Below are 19,146 nucleotides of genomic sequence, written 5' to 3'. Positions count from 1 at the left end.
ATCCTTTCTATCATTGGTATGGTAAACCTAAGCAGATCAGTAGCTGAATTCTGGTACAAACACATTTCCCTGTTACTTGAAGCAGACCATTTTGGAGACATTTCTTGTTTTGAATCTCAGCTGTCTGGGAGGAAATTATGAGAAGAAATCTTCCAGTATCCAGGAGAGAATATACAGTGATACCTTGTCTTACAAACTTAATTGGTCCCAGGATGAGATTCTTAAGCTGAAAAATTTGTAAGACGAAACAATGTTTCCCATAGGAATCAATGGAAAAGCGATTAATGCATGCAAGCCCAAAATTCACCCTTTTTGTCAGCCGAAGCGCCCAGCATCGCAAAAACGAGCGCTTCGCTGGCAACGGAAGTCCGGAGGTGGGGTTTCCCAGCGAGGGGAGCATCAGTGAAATCACAGCATCGCAAAAACACCAAAGTCCTCGAAACCCCAACTCCGGACCTCTGTGTTTTTGCGATGCTGCAATTTCACTGAGGCTCCCCTCGCTGGGAAACCCCACCTCCGGACTTCCGTTGCCAGTGAAGTGCCAGTTTTTGCGCTGCTGGGATTCCCCTGCAGCATCACAAAAACATGGAAGTCCGGAGGTGGGGTTTCCCATGGAGGGGAGTCTCAGGGGAATCCCAGCAGCACAAAAATGGGTGCTTCGCTGGCATCCCAGCAGCAGAGGTGTGTTTGTAAGGTGAAAATAGTTTGTAAGAAGAGGCAAAAAAGTCTTAAACCCCGGGTTTGTATCTCGAAAAGTTTGTATGACGAGGCATTTGTAAGACGAGGTATCACTGTATTCTAATCCAGACTCATCTCTGCATTTGTTCAAAATGACTCTATTGAATCCTACTTCTTTTCTCCAACATACCGGCGTATGTGTTCTGTTGCTGGGTGTTTTTAACTATAAATACCATTTTAAAAAGACATTTTAGTGCTAATTTATATTTTGGTGGGTTGTAATTTGCTGCTATGCCTCAGGTCTTTTAAGGACTACCAAGATTAAATACTGGTAGTTATTTCATAGTTATTTACGTACACCAAAGTAAACAGATGTTTTACTTTAAGCTTCAATGCTAGATGTGTATACACTTATTAAGCTGTAACAAACTATTGACAGTACAAACTTTCCACTAAACAGTTCACTGGGAGCACATTGAAGCCTGTTTGTAAGGATTTTCTGGTTGGTATATGTGACATGCCCTATTTTCTCTCTAACCAACCACTTGTTTACATGTGTTAAAATCCAGGCCAGGCTGGGTAGAAAAATCGACCGTGGCACCAGCACTGTAAACATGTGGTGGATTCGGGAACAGACCCTGTAGAAATGGGAGTTCATGGTCCTGGTTAAAGGAGCTGTCACATGGTATCTGTAACGCTTAATAATCACGACTGGGATTTTTGCAAACAAGCCTTCTCTTTCTCCTCTTGCTGCAAACAGAGCCCTTTTCTTCTAATGGTCGGAATTTGTCCATTAGAAAGGTTGTGAGTAACAAAGACCTCTTTACACAGTAGCTTTGGCACAACTTGGCACACACTGTTGTGTAGGAGGGGCTTTTTCAGAACAACATGCCTGCCACACAATATGTTGCTAGTTGTCTGGGAAATAAGATTTTTGGAGGGAGAGAATCCAAACTGAATCAAATGCTTGCTCTTTGGAATGGTAAGTTACGGAATTATTTTATTTTATTTGAAAAAGTGTGGTTGTTTTTAAAATAAGACTGTGAGGAAAAATTTACATGCACAGTAGTAGAGTTAAGGAGGCAAAGAAAGCTATGAAGTTACGAGCTTTCTGGACAAGGGTCAAGCAAAAGAAAAGAATCAGCATTTCCCAAGTGGTTTTCTAATGATCAACTTGTTATAATTACTCCTTCACTTTTAACTTGGTTAACTTGGTTTTCATTTTCTGACCAATCCATGGATGTTATAAAAACATTTTAAGGTCAACTTTCCTTGCCCAAGTAATGTGATTATTTTTTCCAATTTTTAATGGATTTATTTAATTATGCTTTTCTCTGTTTTGAGATGAAGCTTTTACATGAGACGTGACGAGTCATTTATCCATAAATCAGGTTTTTTTCCCCACTCCATCAGGCAGCTTCTAAAGCAGTCGTGCCAGGGCTTACAAAAGTTGCATTGGCTTTATTATCAGCTTGGAAAAAGATGCTTCATTTGGACTTCTGCCTTTGCAAAATGTATCTTCTGCAGCCTCAAAGCATATAAAAACTTGGCATTTCTTGAATGGAAAATGAGGACCATATTCATATAATTCTGTATTTAATAAAACAATATGGAGATAGGCTGAAAAGTCAAAGCTGGTCCTATTTTATGTAAAAAGAACCGTTATTGTTCGCTTTCTTGATCCATTGCTGCAAGTAGAGTATGGATGCTTCCACAATTTTGTGATGCTTCAGTAGGAAATATTGAAGAGTCCTGTTGAAGGGGGGAAGTTGCTTCAGGAGTTTTGGGAAATCCATTCACATCCACATCTTCACTGCTGCTTTTCCTAGAAGTGTCTTCTTTTTGAACAACGCCTTTTATTTTTGCCTTCAGTTTGTTAATAGAGACTGCCTGTTCACATAGAAAGAGATAGTTTTGTTTAATTAACAGCAAAATAATGAATCAATGAATGGATGGAAAGGTAACACTATGATAGAAATTAGTAGGGGAGGTTGACATCTATATCTAGCCGGGTGGTCGGGTGCCATAGAACTGAAAACTGAATTGAATTGAAACTCTTCCCCCCTGAATAACCAGGGATGGGAAGTTAAAACATCAAGATTTCCGAGTCTGCGGAGGGGTGGCATACAAATCTAATAAATAAATAAATAAAAGATGGGTGAAGCACATCTTGAAAAATGGATGGTCTTTAATTATGTGGTTGTGGCTGCCACCTTGACTTTTTTGACCTATACCACATCATCTGTGAAGGCTGCCACCTCCTTCTTTTTTCATTCACAACTCAAAAACCGCAGTTAAAAATGCAATGACCTGATAAAGTTTGGAGGCATTATTAAGTGGGATAATGGTGGCTTCACCGCCCCCGTCCTCTTTTTCCTTCTTCAAGCCTACAAGGAGAAGGAAAAAGTTGAAGAGATGGAACAACTCTATTTTTGTGGTTGTTATAGCCTTCCACTTTGTAGCCCACATGGAGCAGAGTATAAATGTAATAATATAATATGAAAAATTAAAAATATAAAATTAATATGTATGACTTCAATCAGAATCTTGAATGAAGGTTGGGCTATATCTTAACATTTCTTAAAAAATAATGCTATAATGCTATTTTATTTATTCTTATCCATTGTTAGGGTAAGACACCTACAAGTATATTGGTGGGGTTCTTGTAGAAACAGCAGGTAGAGCTGGGGACAGAGTTAAGCAAGTTATCAGACTAAAATTTTCCCACAAAGGTCTAAATCCAATCCCTCTTGAATCCGTTGACCCTTATCTGGTGTCAATTTAGTGATGAACTCTAGTTGACTAGATTCTCATGTATAAGGTTGAGAAATAATCTTCTGAACTGAAACTTAACATATGGCCCTAATTCTTTGCGCCTGACACTTCCTTCATCAAGCTAAGTCATTTGTAATCATGGTCTGTAGTATAATAATGGCATGTAGGATAGTCTACAGTTGGTTGTATTTGCCAAAGTCATTAGTCATAAAGCAAGGCTTACTAGTTACAGTTCACTAAACACATCTAAGTTATAACCAAACCAGCAGTGGGTTTCACTTACCTTCGCTGTTGGTTTGGAACTATGAACATGTGCTTACTTCACTCACATGTGGCACTTCTGTGCATTCTCAGAATCTTCTGCGCATGCACAGATCATCTATGATGACACCAAGGTAGGTGGCAGAACACGAACAGGGGTGAACTGGTAGCAACCCATCACTGAACCAAACCACTTTATGGCTTACTGTGATGTTTGAACTCATATTTTTTTCATTAATAAATGAGACATGTGGTCTATTGCTAAAACTCTATAATTATTGATTATGAGTATATATTGAGAATAAAATGCTATTTTGTATTAGAAGAGCTGGAGTAATACTTATTTATTAACCCACCAGAATAATTAATGCTGCATAAGAAGCACACATTAGGCTGGTCAGGGCAGCCTTTGCTGGGTAGGAAATGATATCGTAAAAGAAGACTTTCTTGTTCTGAAAAGAGAAAACAGAGAGGAAAAAATCATCCATTTTATAATATAGTGGGTGTGATCATTTCAATTTTAAATCTCACAGTTTTCAGTAGAAGAATTAAGCTATTGTTCCTTAATAGTATAACAATTTGTTAGACAACATATGAAGCTGGTTTTTTTTAATACCAAGTGGGCTTCCATATTGAATTCCTGGTATTACTAATTAAAGGACAAGGTGCAATTCTTTCATCTATTTTTTTTCTCTCTTTCTAGTAGAGAAAAAAGGATGGATAGAGCTAGGAGAAAATAGACTTATTTATTTATTTATTTATTTATTTATTCATTCATTCATTCATTTATTCATTTTTTTATTTATTTGATTTTTACGCTGCCCTTCTCCTTAAATTCAGGGTGGCTTACAACATGTTAGCAATAACACTTTTTAACAGAGCCAGCATATTGCCCCGACAATCCGGGTCCTTGTTTTGTGATGCTTGGAAACTTGGAGTTTTATCTGACTAAGATAATGCAGTTTGCTGATTCACTGGGAATCTCTTTCTAGTGATTTAGCTAGTTGTTCAGCTCGTATACCAAGTGAATCCAACCATTCAGTAGGCCAGTAATTAGCAATCAGGGGTTTAGCATGCTGTAGTCCTTGCTTAAAACCTGTCCTGTTTATTTTATTTTATTTTTTTATTTATTAGATTTGTAGGCCGCCCATCTCTGAAGACTCATTTAGTTTAGTGACTCTTCTAAATTACATCAGCACTGAAAAAGTAACTTGCTCTTATGATTATCACAGCACCCCTGCAGTCACATGGTTGTCATTTCTGCATTTTACAACTGGTTTCTGAGAAATAGAGTTAATGGAGAAGCTGGTGATAAAATCACAAGTTGCAGTTATACGATGTCTTTCCTAATGACTGTTGTGGTTAGCTCTGGCCCAGCTCCTGCCCCAAGGAATGTGGAGGTGGATGTGGGGGAGACATCCACATGCCGCAGGCCTGTTTTGCTCCCAGTAGAATCTGCCGACGAAGTCTCCTCTGACCAAGGAAGCGTGAGTGACAGGGAAGAGGGGAGTTTGGCAGACAGCCCAGGAGGAGATCAGTCATCTGTGTCATCCCTGGATTCTGAACAAGAATTAATGACACATCCACGCATGCGTAGAGTGGTGCATAGGAGACAACAACTGAAGGATTATTACAAGAGAAAGTGAGGCCCCCTGTGGTTGGGTGGGGCTGCTGTAATTAGTGCTACAGATAAAAGTGCAGCCTGGTGTTTTAGCCTCATGGCAGTTTATCTGATTCATTGTTTCATCAAGATCGTGTTTTTTGCTCTTCAGGATTGTGTGTGTGGACTCTCTGGACTTTAGAATTGGACTCAATTTCCCAGTTATTGGGTGAGCAAATGGACTGCATTTCACCTGTGCCTGTGTGTACCAGAAAATCCCTTTGACATGTAAAAAGGGAGCTGTTTCTGTTTTTCTGTTTATAAAGACTTTTGGGTTTTCTTTTTATCGTGTGGTGTGTGTCTTCCTGGACTAATTACCCTGTAATTACAGGCGGTTGAGACACGCCAGCAGAACAATGACCATAGCTTATTTGGCGTCCAGATGGCAGCCAGAATGATGTTAATTGCAGCGTGGTCACGTGATATTTCATGCAGAAATCTATCACTTAGCAAATGGTAGTTGCTGGATCCAGTTGTCATTAAGCAAGAATTACCTGCATTGTGATGAAAGAGTAGTCATCAAGTAACTAAATTGAGCCAAGAAATCTGTCCCCCATATAATTTTGATATGAAAGCAATTTTTTAAAAAAATATATACTTATCTCAGAGTCTCTCATGGCAATCTAGGTCACAAAAGATTATTTATAAACTGTAAGGGCTGGGTTGACACATGCTAAGCTAAATCTATAGGGCTGAATGGTTGCTTAGCACTTTCTGAACAGACTTATTTAAGAAGTTGTGAGGGATAGCTGAATTTACCTACTTTCATCCTATGCAAAGGCTGCCTGGGAGTATTTGATGTTCTCAAAAGGCGTCGTGATAAGATATTTAGCTCTGCTAATTTTCTAGCAAGCTGTGGCTGTAAGACTTTTGCAATGGAGTTTGAAGACCGTGATAATTTAGTTAGCCCATTCATAATGATAGCTCCATGAGCTGAATTGAATGCCCTATTGATAACTGGCTCAGATTTCTGCACCCTACGATCTGTTTCCTGAAACAGAAATAAACAAGCTTTTAGACTTAGAACAAAAATAGTGAATTTGTTGTATGAAAGATAGTTAACATACAGTTACATGCATATGTGTTGACTATACTTACACACACACACACTAATAGGGAGGATAAAGATGATGGCGTTAGAGACTAGTCATTGCAGGATGCTAAGATGTCTGACTGCCATCGCAGTGCTTATTGCTTTTATTTTCCAAGCAACAAAGGGTAACAAAGAGCAACAGCATTTTATTGGGGAATTCTCCTCGCCAATCCTTAAGAACATTCTGTTGATACAACCTACATGAGATCACCCTACATCATCCTTGTGATGTGAACTGGGTGACATCATGTAGCTATGCAACCCTGCTTGAGGTAGGCAGTTTGCTGCACACAACCTCTACATGACAGTAAAATTTGGTACTAAAATAGTCTGCTTATAAAGAAGTACTTTATATTTTGAATATTATATTCTAATTATTATATTCTAATATTGCAACTCCAAAAAGCTTTGTTCTATTTATGTCAGATATTATTTCAAATGAATAGGATCACTATTTCTAGTAATCTTGTTACCACAAAAGCAGAATAAACTTTTATTAAACAAGAAACAGTGTTCCCTCTAATTTTTTTGGGGGGTGGGCGGAAATGTATAGTGTCTGAGCGGCAGTCCCTTTGGGACTGGGCGGCACAGAAATAATAAATAAACAAACAAACAAACAAACAAAAAAACCACCCTGTTTTGCCTCCGAGAATTTCAAAATAAAATACTGTACTGTGTGTCTATAACAGTGAGCTCATAATAGGGCAACTCTATCAATATCAAAATGCCACTTAAATAGTTGAGCTAGTTTCAAACTAGATTTTGATTTTCTTTCTCCCTTATTCCCATTCCCATTCTTTCTCTTTTCCTTCCTCTCTTTTTTCTATCTGTTTCTCTCTCTTCCTCTCTTCCTCTCTCTCTCCTTCCCTCTCAGCTTCTGGGCAGGTTTGGAAAACTCTGAGTTGATGATGATTTTTAAGTGAGCGATTGCTCACTGCTCAGCTTAGAGGGAACTATGACAAGAAGTCACAGACTAAGCATGAATTTGTTTATTGTTCATCCACTAAATGCTAGTCAAGATTATTAGGGCAATTCAGAAGTATATCCCACATTCAACCACTGAAAACCAGGAGGGAAATGTCAGCATATTTTAGAAGAACAAATATACCAAATCTTGTTGTTTGGGAGTGAGTAGTCAATGCTAAAAAAACCACAAACAAACAGAAACTATCCATGGAAAATAAAGTAGAGAGGGCAAAATGTAACTGGAGGGGTGGGTGGGTTGAAAAGGGTCATGTTTGCTTGGAGCACACAGTGGCCTAAATTTTTTACAAAGAATTGCCTGTTAACATTTTATTTCCCATCTATACATAAATAATACACACTTCCGGTAGTTCATTGGGTGGTGCAAAGGGAAAAGGATGACCTCTGTTCTTTAAATCTGCTTTATTTTGTGTTTGGAGACCTTTCGAGGCATAGAAAGTTTGGAGGCCTTGGTGAAGCAGAGGGGCATCTCGAGTAACAGTGTGGTGGAGAACAGCTACCTGCTGAGGTGAAGGGCACCCTCTTTAATCCTGTGTGAAAGAGTCCTGTCATATTATTCTAACATGGTGGACCTGAAGCTGTAACTAGCCATAAGAGATTTGGAAGCATAATTATTTACTGGAAGAAGAGGGCCTGTAGGTTTGCCGGGTCTAGGGAGATTGGTCCTGTGCTATTGGTCCTGGAACCCTCATCAAAGAAATAGAAGCCTATTGAATGGAGGGTCCAACTGGCCCCCAAGGGTTTACCAAATCCTTATTCAAGGTTGGATTGTCCAAGGAAAAGGGGTCAGCTGCAGCACGAGAGGCGAAGCCTGTGGCACCACTGGTGGGTTATCCTTATGCAAGGAGATCTGGGCTGCAACCTTGCTTTGAATTTTCTTTAGGACTTTGTCCCTGTGGCATTCTACCCTCTCAGTGGCCTTTGAGTTACGGGCGTTGACCGATGAGCCCTCTCCAAGATGGCTGGATTTACTTTGATCGAGTTGTGAAGTTCATATGTTTTTGCAGTGTAGGAGTTGCAGGTTAATGGGTAATCTTTATCTGAAATCAAATTGTTTGTTAGAGACTAGGTTGTTAGTTTTGATGTGAAAGGTAATGGATTGATTTATGATCAATTCCATGACTTTGCAAGTGACGCAACATAGAGATTGGTCTGTAATTTTCAATGTTCCTTGGATCTCCTATTTTGAAGATAGGGATGACTGTGGCTAGTGACCATAAGTTGGGTAAGAGGCTAGTCCTGAAGGATTAAAAAAAAATTATGCTTAGAGGCTCAGCTTATAGTTGTAGAGAGTTTTTAAAAGAAATTTGCACATGGACTGTCAGGTCCAATGGATAGAGATGGTTTTAAGTTGCTTAATGCTTTTCCAACATTATCTTCTGTAAAATCGATCGTTGTAATTGTTTGATGTGCAACTAGGAAATATTGCACATGAGTCATTGCTATTTACAAAGATGGTGCCAAAGAATGTATTAGAGGTTGGCTTTAACAGCTTCATCATTATATTCTTTACCATTTGGTCCTTTGAGGGGTGGGATGGACCTCGAGTCTTTGAGTTTGTTGTTTACAAAGTTGTAGAAGGCGCGTGTGGAATTTGTGCGCAGAAGGTTTTCTTCTTGATGTGATAATTGATACATTTGGTCTTTAATTGGTGGCATAGATTTTTGTAGTGGCTTTAAGGAATCCAGAAATATTTCACAAGAAGAGTTCTCCACTCCTCCTCACGCAACAAATTACTTTACTCCTCCAGACTTCAATTACTATGTTCAGAAAATTTACAGCTACGCTGCCTCCGAACTGATTTAACTGTTGTTCATAAAATCATACATCACAACGTACTCCCTGTTAGCAACTACTTCACTTTTAACAAGAACAACACAAGAGCATGCCATAGATACAAACTAAATGTAAATCGCTCCAAACTAGACTGCAGAAAATTCGATTTCAGGAATAGAGTGGTCACGCCTTGAATTCACTACTGGACTCTGTTGTTTCTTCCCCCAATCCCGAAATCTTCGACCTTACATTATCTGCAATAGACCTCTCCCCTTTCCTAAGAGGTCTGTAAGGTGCATAAGTGCACCTTCGCGCCTACCGTTCCTGTCCTAGAAACATAGAAGTCTGACGGCAGAAGAAGACCTCATGGTCCATCTAGTCTGCCCTTATACTATTTTCTGTATTTTATCTTAGGATGGATATATGTTTATCCCAGGCATGTTTAAATTCAGTTACTGTGGATTTATCTACCACGTCTGCTGAAAGTTTGTTCCAAGGATCTACTACTCTTTCAGTAAAATAATATTTTCTCATGTTGCTTTTGATTTTCCCCCCAACTAACTTCAGGTTGTGTCCCCTTGATCTTGTGTTCACTTTCCTATTAAAAACACTTCCCTCCTGGACCTTATTTAACCCTTTAACATATTTAAATGTTTCGATCATGTCCCCCCTTTTCCTTCTGTCCACCAGACTATACAGATTGAGTTCATTGTCTTTCCTGATACGTTTTATGCTTAAGACTTTCCACCATTCTTGTAGCCTGTCTTTGGACCCGTTCAATTTTGTCAATATCTTTTTGTAGGTGAGGTCTCCAGAACTGAACATAGTATTCCAAACGTGGTCTCACCAGCACTCTATATAAGGGGATCACAATCTCCCTCTTCCTGCTTGTTATATCTTTAGCTATGCAGCCAAGCATCCTACTTGCTTTCCCTACTGCCTGACTGCACTGTTCACCCATTTTGAGACTGTCAGAAATCACTACCCCTAAATCTTTTTCTTCTGAAGTTTTTGCTAACACAGAACTGCCAATACAATACTCAGATTGAGGATTCCTTTTCCCCAAGTGCATTATTTTACATTTGGAAACATTAAACTGCAGTTTCCATTGCTTTGACCATTTATCTAGTAAAGCTAAATAATTTACCATATTACAGATGCCTCCAGGAATATCAACCCTATTGCACACTTTAGAGTCATCGGCAAATAGGCAAACCTTCCCTACCAAACCTTCCCTTATGTCACTCACAAACATATTAAAAAGAATAGGACCCAGAACAGACCCTTGTGGCACACCGCTTGTAACCTGTCTCTGCTCAGAATACTTGCCATTAACAACAACCCTCTGATGTCTATGCTTCAGCCAGTCTTAATGTCTTTTTATCTTTTCTATCTCTACTTTACACTTATATTATGCTAAACATACTACAATACAATACTATATTTGTATGACAAATAAAATAAATAAATAAACAACTAAATAAATAAAGTTAGCAACGTAGCCAGTTTTTCTGTCAAAGGGATGATGATGATGATGATGATGATGATGATGATAATAATAATAATAATAATAATAATAATAATAATATATTAGATTTGTATGCCATCCCTCTCCGAGGACTCGGAGCGGCTCACAACAACAATACACAATCCTTTTTTTTGGATTGGAGCTTGCTTAATAGCCTACTTGCATGTTTTATCCCGTATGTGGGACTGATCTAGCCAGTTTTAGCCAGAGAAACTCCATTTTATTAAAAACAAAAAAAACCCAAAAGCTTTCATTTTGCTCACTTCTGCCTTTAGATGTTTTCTCTTTGGGCTTCTTATTCTTGGCCCTCACAGTCTTGCCCTAAAATTCCAAGAAGATTACATGATACCCTTTATCATGGTATTTGTACGAAGCCAGCAGTTGAGTCAGAGTTCACGTCCCCTCTTCTGTCGCATATAAATTAGTTTACATACTTAATTAGCAGCCTTATCAGTTAGGAACAGAAGGTAGAGGGCTATAATATCTTAGTAATGAATCCACTTCTGGGAGCGCCATTCTGTAGCAGGGCTGTGAATACTTTGTCCCTCATTGCCTATTGCTTGCTAACGATCATATGTCTTTCTTTTCCAAAGGTGCATAGAAGTTATGTTAATTTGTGATTTGGTCCCAAGAGCACAACTTTTTGCGTAAAGGTAAAAAGGTTGCAATTTACCACCTTGTGTTATAAATTGGCTACTTCCCACCAGGGAAAAACAAATTCAGCATTTGTGGGTTTGGCCACCAATCTTTTGCAAATATCAGGTTTGAAACTTGCCCCCTCAACTGCATTTACACCCCCCGCCAAAACTACCCATTTTTTTCACAGGACATTTTTTTTCTGAAGGTTTGATTGCTGGTGAAATGCTGATTTATTTGATTCATTGTTTAAACTCAAGCATCAGCGCTGTGCTTATCTATTCGGGCTACTGTCTGGAACCCATACCACATCTCAGACATCAACACCCTTGAAAATGTCCAAAGATATTTCACCAGAAGAGCCCTTCACTCCTCCACTCGAAACAGAATATCCTACGAAAATAGACGAACAATCCTGGGCCTAGAAAGCCTAGAACTATGACGCCTAAAACACAATTTGAGTATTGCCCACAACATCATATGCTGCAACGTCCTACCGGTCAATGACTACTTCAGCTTCAACAGCAACAACACAAGAGCACGCAACAGATTCAAACTTAATACGAACCGCTCCAAACTTGACTGTAAAAAAATATGATTTCAGCAATCGAGTTATCGAAGCGTGGAACTCATTACCGGACTCAATTGTGTCAACCCCTAACCCCCAACATTTCTCCCTTAGACTCTCCACGATTGACCTCTCCAGGTTCCTAAGAGGCCAGTAAGGGGCGTACATAAGTGCACTGGTGTGCCTTTCGTCCCCTGTCCAATTGTCTTTCCTTTCTTTCACCTATCATATATATTTTCTTTCTTTCATATATCCTCTCCTCTAAGTTCACTTTTACCCTTATATATATTACCACATGTCTATTTTTCTTCCTATGTATTTGTGTATTGGACAAATGAATGAATGAATAAATAAAATAAAAATAAATAAATACTTGGGAACAGAGGTGAACCCCTAATTAAAAAGCAAAGCAGAAGAGGGATACAAATAGTAGCTTAGGGGAAGAAAAATAGTAAGTAAGTTGTCCTGGACCACCTTTAAATTGAGGATCTAATTGAATATACAGTGATACCTTATCTTACAAACGCCTCATCATACAAACTTTTCGAGATACAAACCTGAGGTTTAAGATTTTTTTGCCTCTTCTTACAAACTATTTTCACCTTACAAACCCACCACCGCCGCTGGGACGCCCCGCCTCTAGACTCCCGTTGCCAGCGAAGCACCTGTTTTTGCGCTACTGGGATTCCATTGAGGCTCCCCTCCATGGGAAACCCCACCTCCGGACTTCCGTTGCCAGCGAAGCACTTGTTTTTGCGATGCTGGGATTCCCCTGCAGCATCGCAAAAACACAGAAGTCCGGAGGTGGGGTTTCCTATGGAGGGGAACCTCAGGGGAATCCCAGCAGCACAAAAATGGGCGCTTCGGCTGGCAAAAGGGGTGAATTTTGGGCTTGCACGCATTAATCGCTTTTCCATTGATTCCTATGGGAAACATTGTTTCGTCTTACAAACTTTTCACCTTAAGAACCTCATCCCAGAACCAATTAAGTTTGTAAGACAAGGTATCACTGTACCAAGTTGTATATCCAGTCCTCCAGAAAGGTGAGTGGTTACTCAGATTGTGACTCTAGTAATGCATGTGAAACTGTTAAAAATGATGGGAAAGAACAGATACAAATCAGACATTCATAAATGCATAAAACATTTTGTCTCTAAATAAAAGTATAATATAAACCATTAAAAAATTAATGCAGTGTATGCAAGCCAAGCATATAACTATTGAAATAATATTAATAATTCATGTTCTAAGTGATTCATAAACCAGTTCCACCTGTCAATAAATTTGATGAGTGCACTGCCTGGAAAGTCTTCTTTTTAAAAAAAAAATTGGGAATAGTTTTAAAAAATGATTAAAATTTTAAAATATAGAATAAAACCTAACAAGAACTATTATTTAGAATGAAAAAGGGAAGAAATGAATGAAAGAAAAAGAGCAAAGACAAAGGTGCAGAAATTTTTTAAAAGGAAAAAATAATATAAAGAAGGGACTTCCAATTTTCTTGTATCACAATTATTAATCTAATGCATAACCCTCTCTCAAATATTTCTACTCAACCTTGCTTCGTATATAAGAGCTTGGGGAGGGCAGATTTTAATGATGTGCTGGCAACAATTCCAGCATTTTTGATGACATGTGTTAATACAGTGTCCCAGTAGAATAGAATAGAATTTTTATTGGCCAAGTGTGATTGGACACACAAGGAATTTGTCTTGGTGCATATGCTCTCAGCATACATAAAATAAAATATACATTTGTCAAGAATCATGTGGTCCAACACTTAATGATTGTCATAGGGATCAAATAAGCAATGAAGAAGCAATATTAATAAAAATCTTAGGATATAAGCAACAAGTTACAGTCATACAGTCAACATGGGAGGAAATGGGTGAAAGGAATGATGAGAAAAACTAGTAGAATAGAAGTGCAGATTTAGTAGAAAGTCTGACAGTGTTGAGGGAATTATTTGTTTAGTAGAGTGATGGCGTTTGGAAAAAAACTGTTCTTGTGTCTAGTTGTCTTGGTGTGCAGTGCTCTGTAGTGACGTTTTGAGGGTAGGAGTTGAAACAATTTGTGTCCAGGATGTGAGGGGTCAGTAAATATTTTCCCCGCCCTCTTTTTGACTCGTGCAGTATACAGGTCCTCAATGGAAGCCAGGTTGGCAGCAATTGTTTTTTCTGCAGTTCTGATTATCCTCTGAAGTCTGTGTCGATCCTGTTGGGTTGCAGCACCAAACCAGACAGTTATAGAGGTGCAGATGACAGACTCAATGATTCCTCTGTAGAACTGTATCAGCAGCTCCTTGGGCAGATTGAGCTTCCTGAGCTGGCGCAGAAAAAACATTCTTTGTTGTGCTTTTTTGATGATGTTTTTGATGTTAGGTGACCATTTTAGGTCTTGAGATACGATAGAACCTAGAAATTTGAAGATCTCTACTGTTGATACTATGTTGTCTAGTATTGTGAGAGGTGGAAGGGTTTCTCTTAAAGTCTACCACCATTTCTACGGTTTTGAGTGTGTTCAGTTCTAGATTGTTCTGGTCACACCACAAGGATAGTTGTTCAACTTCCCATCTGTATGCGGATTCATCATTGTCTTGAATGAGTCCGATCACTGTTGTATCATCTGCAAACTTAGATGGATCGTTTGAGATGCAGTCATTAGTGTATGAAGAGAAGTGGTGAGAGTACACAGCCTTGGGGGGCACCTGTGCTAATTGTACATGTATCTGATGTGATTTTTCCTAGCTTCACCTGCTGCTTCCTGTCTGTTAGGAAGCTTGTGATCCACTTACAAGTGTGTTCAGGTACCGCTAGCTGATTTAGTTTGGTTAAGAGAATGTCCGGTACGATGGTATTGAATGCTGAACTGAAGTCCACAAAGAGGATCCTAGCGTAGGTCATTGGAGATTCAAGATGTTGAAGGATGTAGTGTAGAGCCATATTAACAGCATCATCTGTTGATCTATTTGCTCGGTATGCAAATTGCAGGGGGTCTAACAGTGGATCCGTGATGGTTTTCAAGTGAAACATCACTAGCCTTTCAAAAGTTTTCATAACTACAGATGTTAGAGCAACTGGTCTGTAGTCATTCAGTTCCTTGATGGAGGGCTTCTTTGACACTGGGATGATAGTCGAGCGTTTGAAGCAGGAAGGAACATAGCACAACTCTAGTGATTTGTTGAAGATTTGGGTGAAGATGGGGGCCAATTGGTCAGCACAGACTTTTAAGCAAGGAGTTATCTTGTCTGGGCCTGGTGCTTTTCCAGGCTTCTGTTTGAGAAATAGATCTTTCACTTCCTTTTCTGTGATCACTAGGGGTTGTAAATCCAATGGGATGGGTTCAGTTGTAGAAGATTTAGCTGTTGTTGGTGTGTCTGGGATGGAGGTTGTGCAGATAAGTGGTTGAGGTTTCTTTTCAAACCTGCAGTAGAACACATTCAGGCCATCTGCCAATTGCTGATCTCCTTCAGCTTGGGAAGGTGGTTTGCTGTAACAGGTGATGTTTTTGAGAGTTTTCCACATTTGCTGGTTCATTTGTTGAGAATTGATTCTTTAACTTTTCAGAGTAGTTCCTTTTTGCTACTCTGATCTCCCTTGTTAATATATTTCTGGCCTGATTGTACAGCATTCTATCACCTTTTCTGTAGGCTTCCTCTTTGGAATGACGTAACTGCTTGAGTTTGGGTTCTAGTGGGTTCTACTTACCTTTGCTACCAGTTTGGGAATGGGAGCACGCGGGCGCGCTTCTGCACATGCAATTAGTATTTTTGATGACATGTGGGTGGGTGGGTGGAGCCTCCTGCCACCACTGTTATCAGGTCGCCGTATGGGATGGAACCGGTAGCAACCCACTACTGCAGTATCCCCTTGAGAAGTATGAGAACGGGTTCTAGATCTGAAAGTTAGAAATCTTGAATTGCTCTTCCTATCTTCTTGCCAATCTATGAGACTGTTTATTTTCAAAATCCAACATTAGAAAGCTCCAAATAGGGGGATATTCCAACATGTAGAAAAATTGAGACTAGTCCTTCCTTATTTAGTTAATTTAAACCTTCTCCTTTCTTTCAAAATGAGAGTCATTAAAAAGGTAAAATATTAGAAAATGCTACTGTTCATTTTCCAAGTGTCAATCTATTGCTAGAGAATGTTTCAAAACCCTATATGTTGTAACTGGGCCAGAGGATTTTGTTTAAAAAATAGTAATTTTTGTCATCCAAAGGCTGTTCAAATATCAAATATTGTTGCATAGAAAGGAATCTCTTATCCAATGATGATGTTTGTTATTACAATATTCCCCTAATTGATATGTTTTTAAAAAAATAAAAGCAGGGGTGAGATGCTATTTAAAATGTACTTTGAAACTATTTATTAGAAACATAGAAACATAGAAGTCTGACGGCAGAAAAAGACCCCATGGTCCATCTAGTCTGCCCTTAAACTATTTTCTGTATTTTATCTTAGGATGGATATATGTTTATCCCAGGCATGTTTAAATTCAGTTACTGTGGATTTATCTACCACGTCTGCTGGAAGTTTGTTCCAAGGATCTACTACTCTTTCAGTAAAATAATATTTTCTCATGTTGCTTTTGATCTTTCCCCCAACTAACCTCAGATTGTGTCCCCTTGTTCTTGTGTTCACTTTCCTATTAAAAACTCTTCCCTCCTGGACCTTATTTAACCCTTTAATATATTTAAATGTTTCGATCATGTCCCCCCTTTTCCTTCTGTCCTCCAGACTATACAGATTGAGTTCATGAAGTCTTTCCTGATACGTTTTATGCTTAAGACCTTCCACCATTCTTGTAGCCCGTCTTTGGACCCGTTCAATTTTGTCAATATCTTTTTGTAGGTGAGGTCTCCAGAACTGAACACAGTATTCCAAATGTGGTCTCACCAGCATTCTATATAGCGGGATCATAATCTCCCTCTTCCTGCTTGTTATACCTCTAGCTATGCAGCCAAGCATCCTACTTGCTTTCCCTACTGCCTGACTGCACTGTTCACCCATTTTGAGACTGTCAGAAATCACTACGCCTAAATCCTTCTCTTCTGAAGTTTTTGCTAACACAGAACTGCCAATACAATAGTCAGATTGAGGATTCCTTTTCCCCAAGTGCATTATTTTACATTTGGAAACATTAAATTTTAATTTTGATGTTGAAGGAACATTAAAATTAATTTAATTTTATAAATTTTTCATTGTAAGCTGAGAAAATGGAAAGTAAACACAATGTAACAAAGTACCTTATGGAAATGTTTGAACATTCTGATAGTGAGACTATGCAGTAATTAAGAAATATTACCTGGTTTGAACGTGTCAGCCTCAATAGATTTGGAAATTCATCCCTAATCTCATCTATAATTTCCAAGACGGCTCTCTGTATAATTCCAGCTGAATTGAAATAAAAGATTTAAAATAATAAAATCCTGATTTTCAAAATTAATTTCAAATATGAAGCATTGCATATTTGTTTTTAAAAAATGGGTTAAATGAAGTATAATAGCAGGACTACAGACTGAGTTGCTATCAATCAGTATTTGACTATAGTGGTGAACCCATGTTATTTTGCAAACTAGCATTGGAAACTAAAATGTTCTTCAGATTTTGTTGACTCCATTCTTGAACACAGGATCTTACCCAATTTGAACCATATTCTGAAGGCTATGGGGTAATTTTGCCCAATATGAATAATTTTCCTTTTTTCTGCATTGTACAATGGCTCAGTCCCAGGAAACTATTCCCATTTTGAGGGGTTGAACTAGAAGGACCTTCCAACCTTATGAGTCTATGATTCTCCTGATCTCTCTTTTAAGAATCTTGACTAGCAGTAATTTGGAGAAATAAAAAAAAACCAGTTGCCATCAAGAATTAGCTAAATGGTGGTATGGCTTAAGGCAGTGGTTCTCAACCTGGAGGTCGAGACCCCTTTGGGAGTTGAACAACAGTTTCAAAGGGATTGCCTAAGACCATGGGAAAAGACAAATTTCCCATGGTGTTAGGAACTAAAGCTTCTTCTGGCACCTTAGAAATATTTTTACAGACCTTTACAGGGGGGTATCCCTCTGACCTTCCTGCCAATAAGCTTAAAGCTCTGTTGGGAGAATTGGCACTAGAATTATGGTTGTGGGTCACCACAACATGAGGAACTGTATTAAGGGGTCGTGACATTAGAAAGGTTGAGAACACTGGCTTAGGGGCAACTTAAGGGCAGTGGGTAGGGTGCAATACTGTGCGCCACTAAAACTGACTGCTAGATCTGCAGGTCAGTGATTCAAATCTCATCACCGGCTCAAGGTTGACTCAACCTTCCATCCTTCCATGGTGGGTAAAATGAGGACCTGGATTGTGGGGGCAACATGCTGCGTCTGTTAAAAAGTGCTATTACTAACATGTTGTAAGTCGCCCTGAGTCTAAGAAGAATGACAGCATTAAAAAAAAAATCAAATAAATAAATAAATAAACTTCTTATATGTATAAACTTTATTTATAGTCAGATTTTAGCCAGTTTGATCAGATCTGCCTCCTATCGAAGAGGTTAATAATTTGGTAGGACTATGGGCCTTCATTACTAACTTCCTTTACCATTGACTGAAATTGTGGGGGCAACTGGAGGCACTGGGAGTTCAGAAACTTCTGTAAGAAAAAATATTGTGGGAACTTAGTCCTTCTCTCACAGATTTCTAAATGCATAGGCAAGTTACCTAAAGTTCTTGCTCAATGACATTTCTCTTCAAGTTTGGTTATCTTAGCCAAATTCAACAAAGTTATAAATTTATTTATTTATTTTGTCAAACCTGTATTAGATAACATAAAATACTAAAAGTCGAACGCAGAGTCATTGTACTGATAATTCAAATACATAATTTGAATAGATGAAATGAATAAAATAAGGGAATATTGGGACAGCGACAGTTGGCACACAGGTGCACTTATGCACACCCCTTGGTGTATATGTGGATGTGTGTATTTGGTAGAGATTTCTTTTAAATGTTTGAAAATTTAACATTAAAATATTCTTAGACTTCATACCTTGTCCAGCAAATTTCCTGACAATCTCACCACATATCCAGCCAATTGGCCTAAGAGCCATTTTTTTTGATGCTTGCTACCACTGCTTAAGTTAGAAGGCGGTGTCTTCCAATCAAACGGATGGTTCAAGCCACAAATGACAGCATCCCATAC

The 19,146-nt window shown here is 38.7% G+C and overlaps 1 protein-coding gene across 1 annotated transcript; it reads right to left on the bottom strand.

Annotated features, from left to right (window-relative positions):
- Nucleotides 1-2,264: 2,264 nt before the first annotated feature.
- On the bottom strand, nucleotides 2,265-19,054 carry SPATA9 (spermatogenesis associated 9). The gene is made up of 5 exons (XM_070736337.1): nucleotides 18,994-19,054; nucleotides 17,267-17,355; nucleotides 6,138-6,365; nucleotides 4,071-4,166; nucleotides 2,265-2,568 (listed from the first exon to the last, which is right to left on the bottom strand). The coding sequence occupies exons 1-5, from the start codon at nucleotides 19,052-19,054 to the stop codon at nucleotides 2,341-2,343; spliced, it is 702 nt and encodes a 233-aa protein (XP_070592438.1). The 3' UTR covers nucleotides 2,265-2,340.
- Nucleotides 19,055-19,146: the final 92 nt, after the last annotated feature.

This window comes from Erythrolamprus reginae, chromosome 2, assembly GCF_031021105.1.
Source record: "Erythrolamprus reginae isolate rEryReg1 chromosome 2, rEryReg1.hap1, whole genome shotgun sequence".
NCBI classification, from domain to species: domain Eukaryota; kingdom Metazoa; phylum Chordata; class Lepidosauria; order Squamata; family Dipsadidae; genus Erythrolamprus; species Erythrolamprus reginae.
The sequence above is the reverse complement of the archived record's forward strand: the minus strand, read 5'-3'. Positions and strand labels throughout refer to the sequence as shown.

What these genes read in the sequence shown, in the direction of transcription:
- SPATA9 (XM_070736337.1), bottom strand. Translation starts at nt 19,054, where the DNA reads ATGGCTCTTAGGCCAATTGGCTGGATATGTGGTGAGATTGTCAGGAAA. An exon ending in GGCTGACACGTTCAAACCAG is followed by an intron (nt 6,366 to 17,266) that starts GTAATATTTCTT and finishes TTTCTGTTTCAG; the next exon opens with GAAACAGATCGTAGGGTGCA. An exon ending in AGCCTTTGCATAGGATGAAA is followed by an intron (nt 4,167 to 6,137) that starts GTAGGTAAATTC and finishes TTCTCTTTTCAG; the next exon opens with AACAAGAAAGTCTTCTTTTA.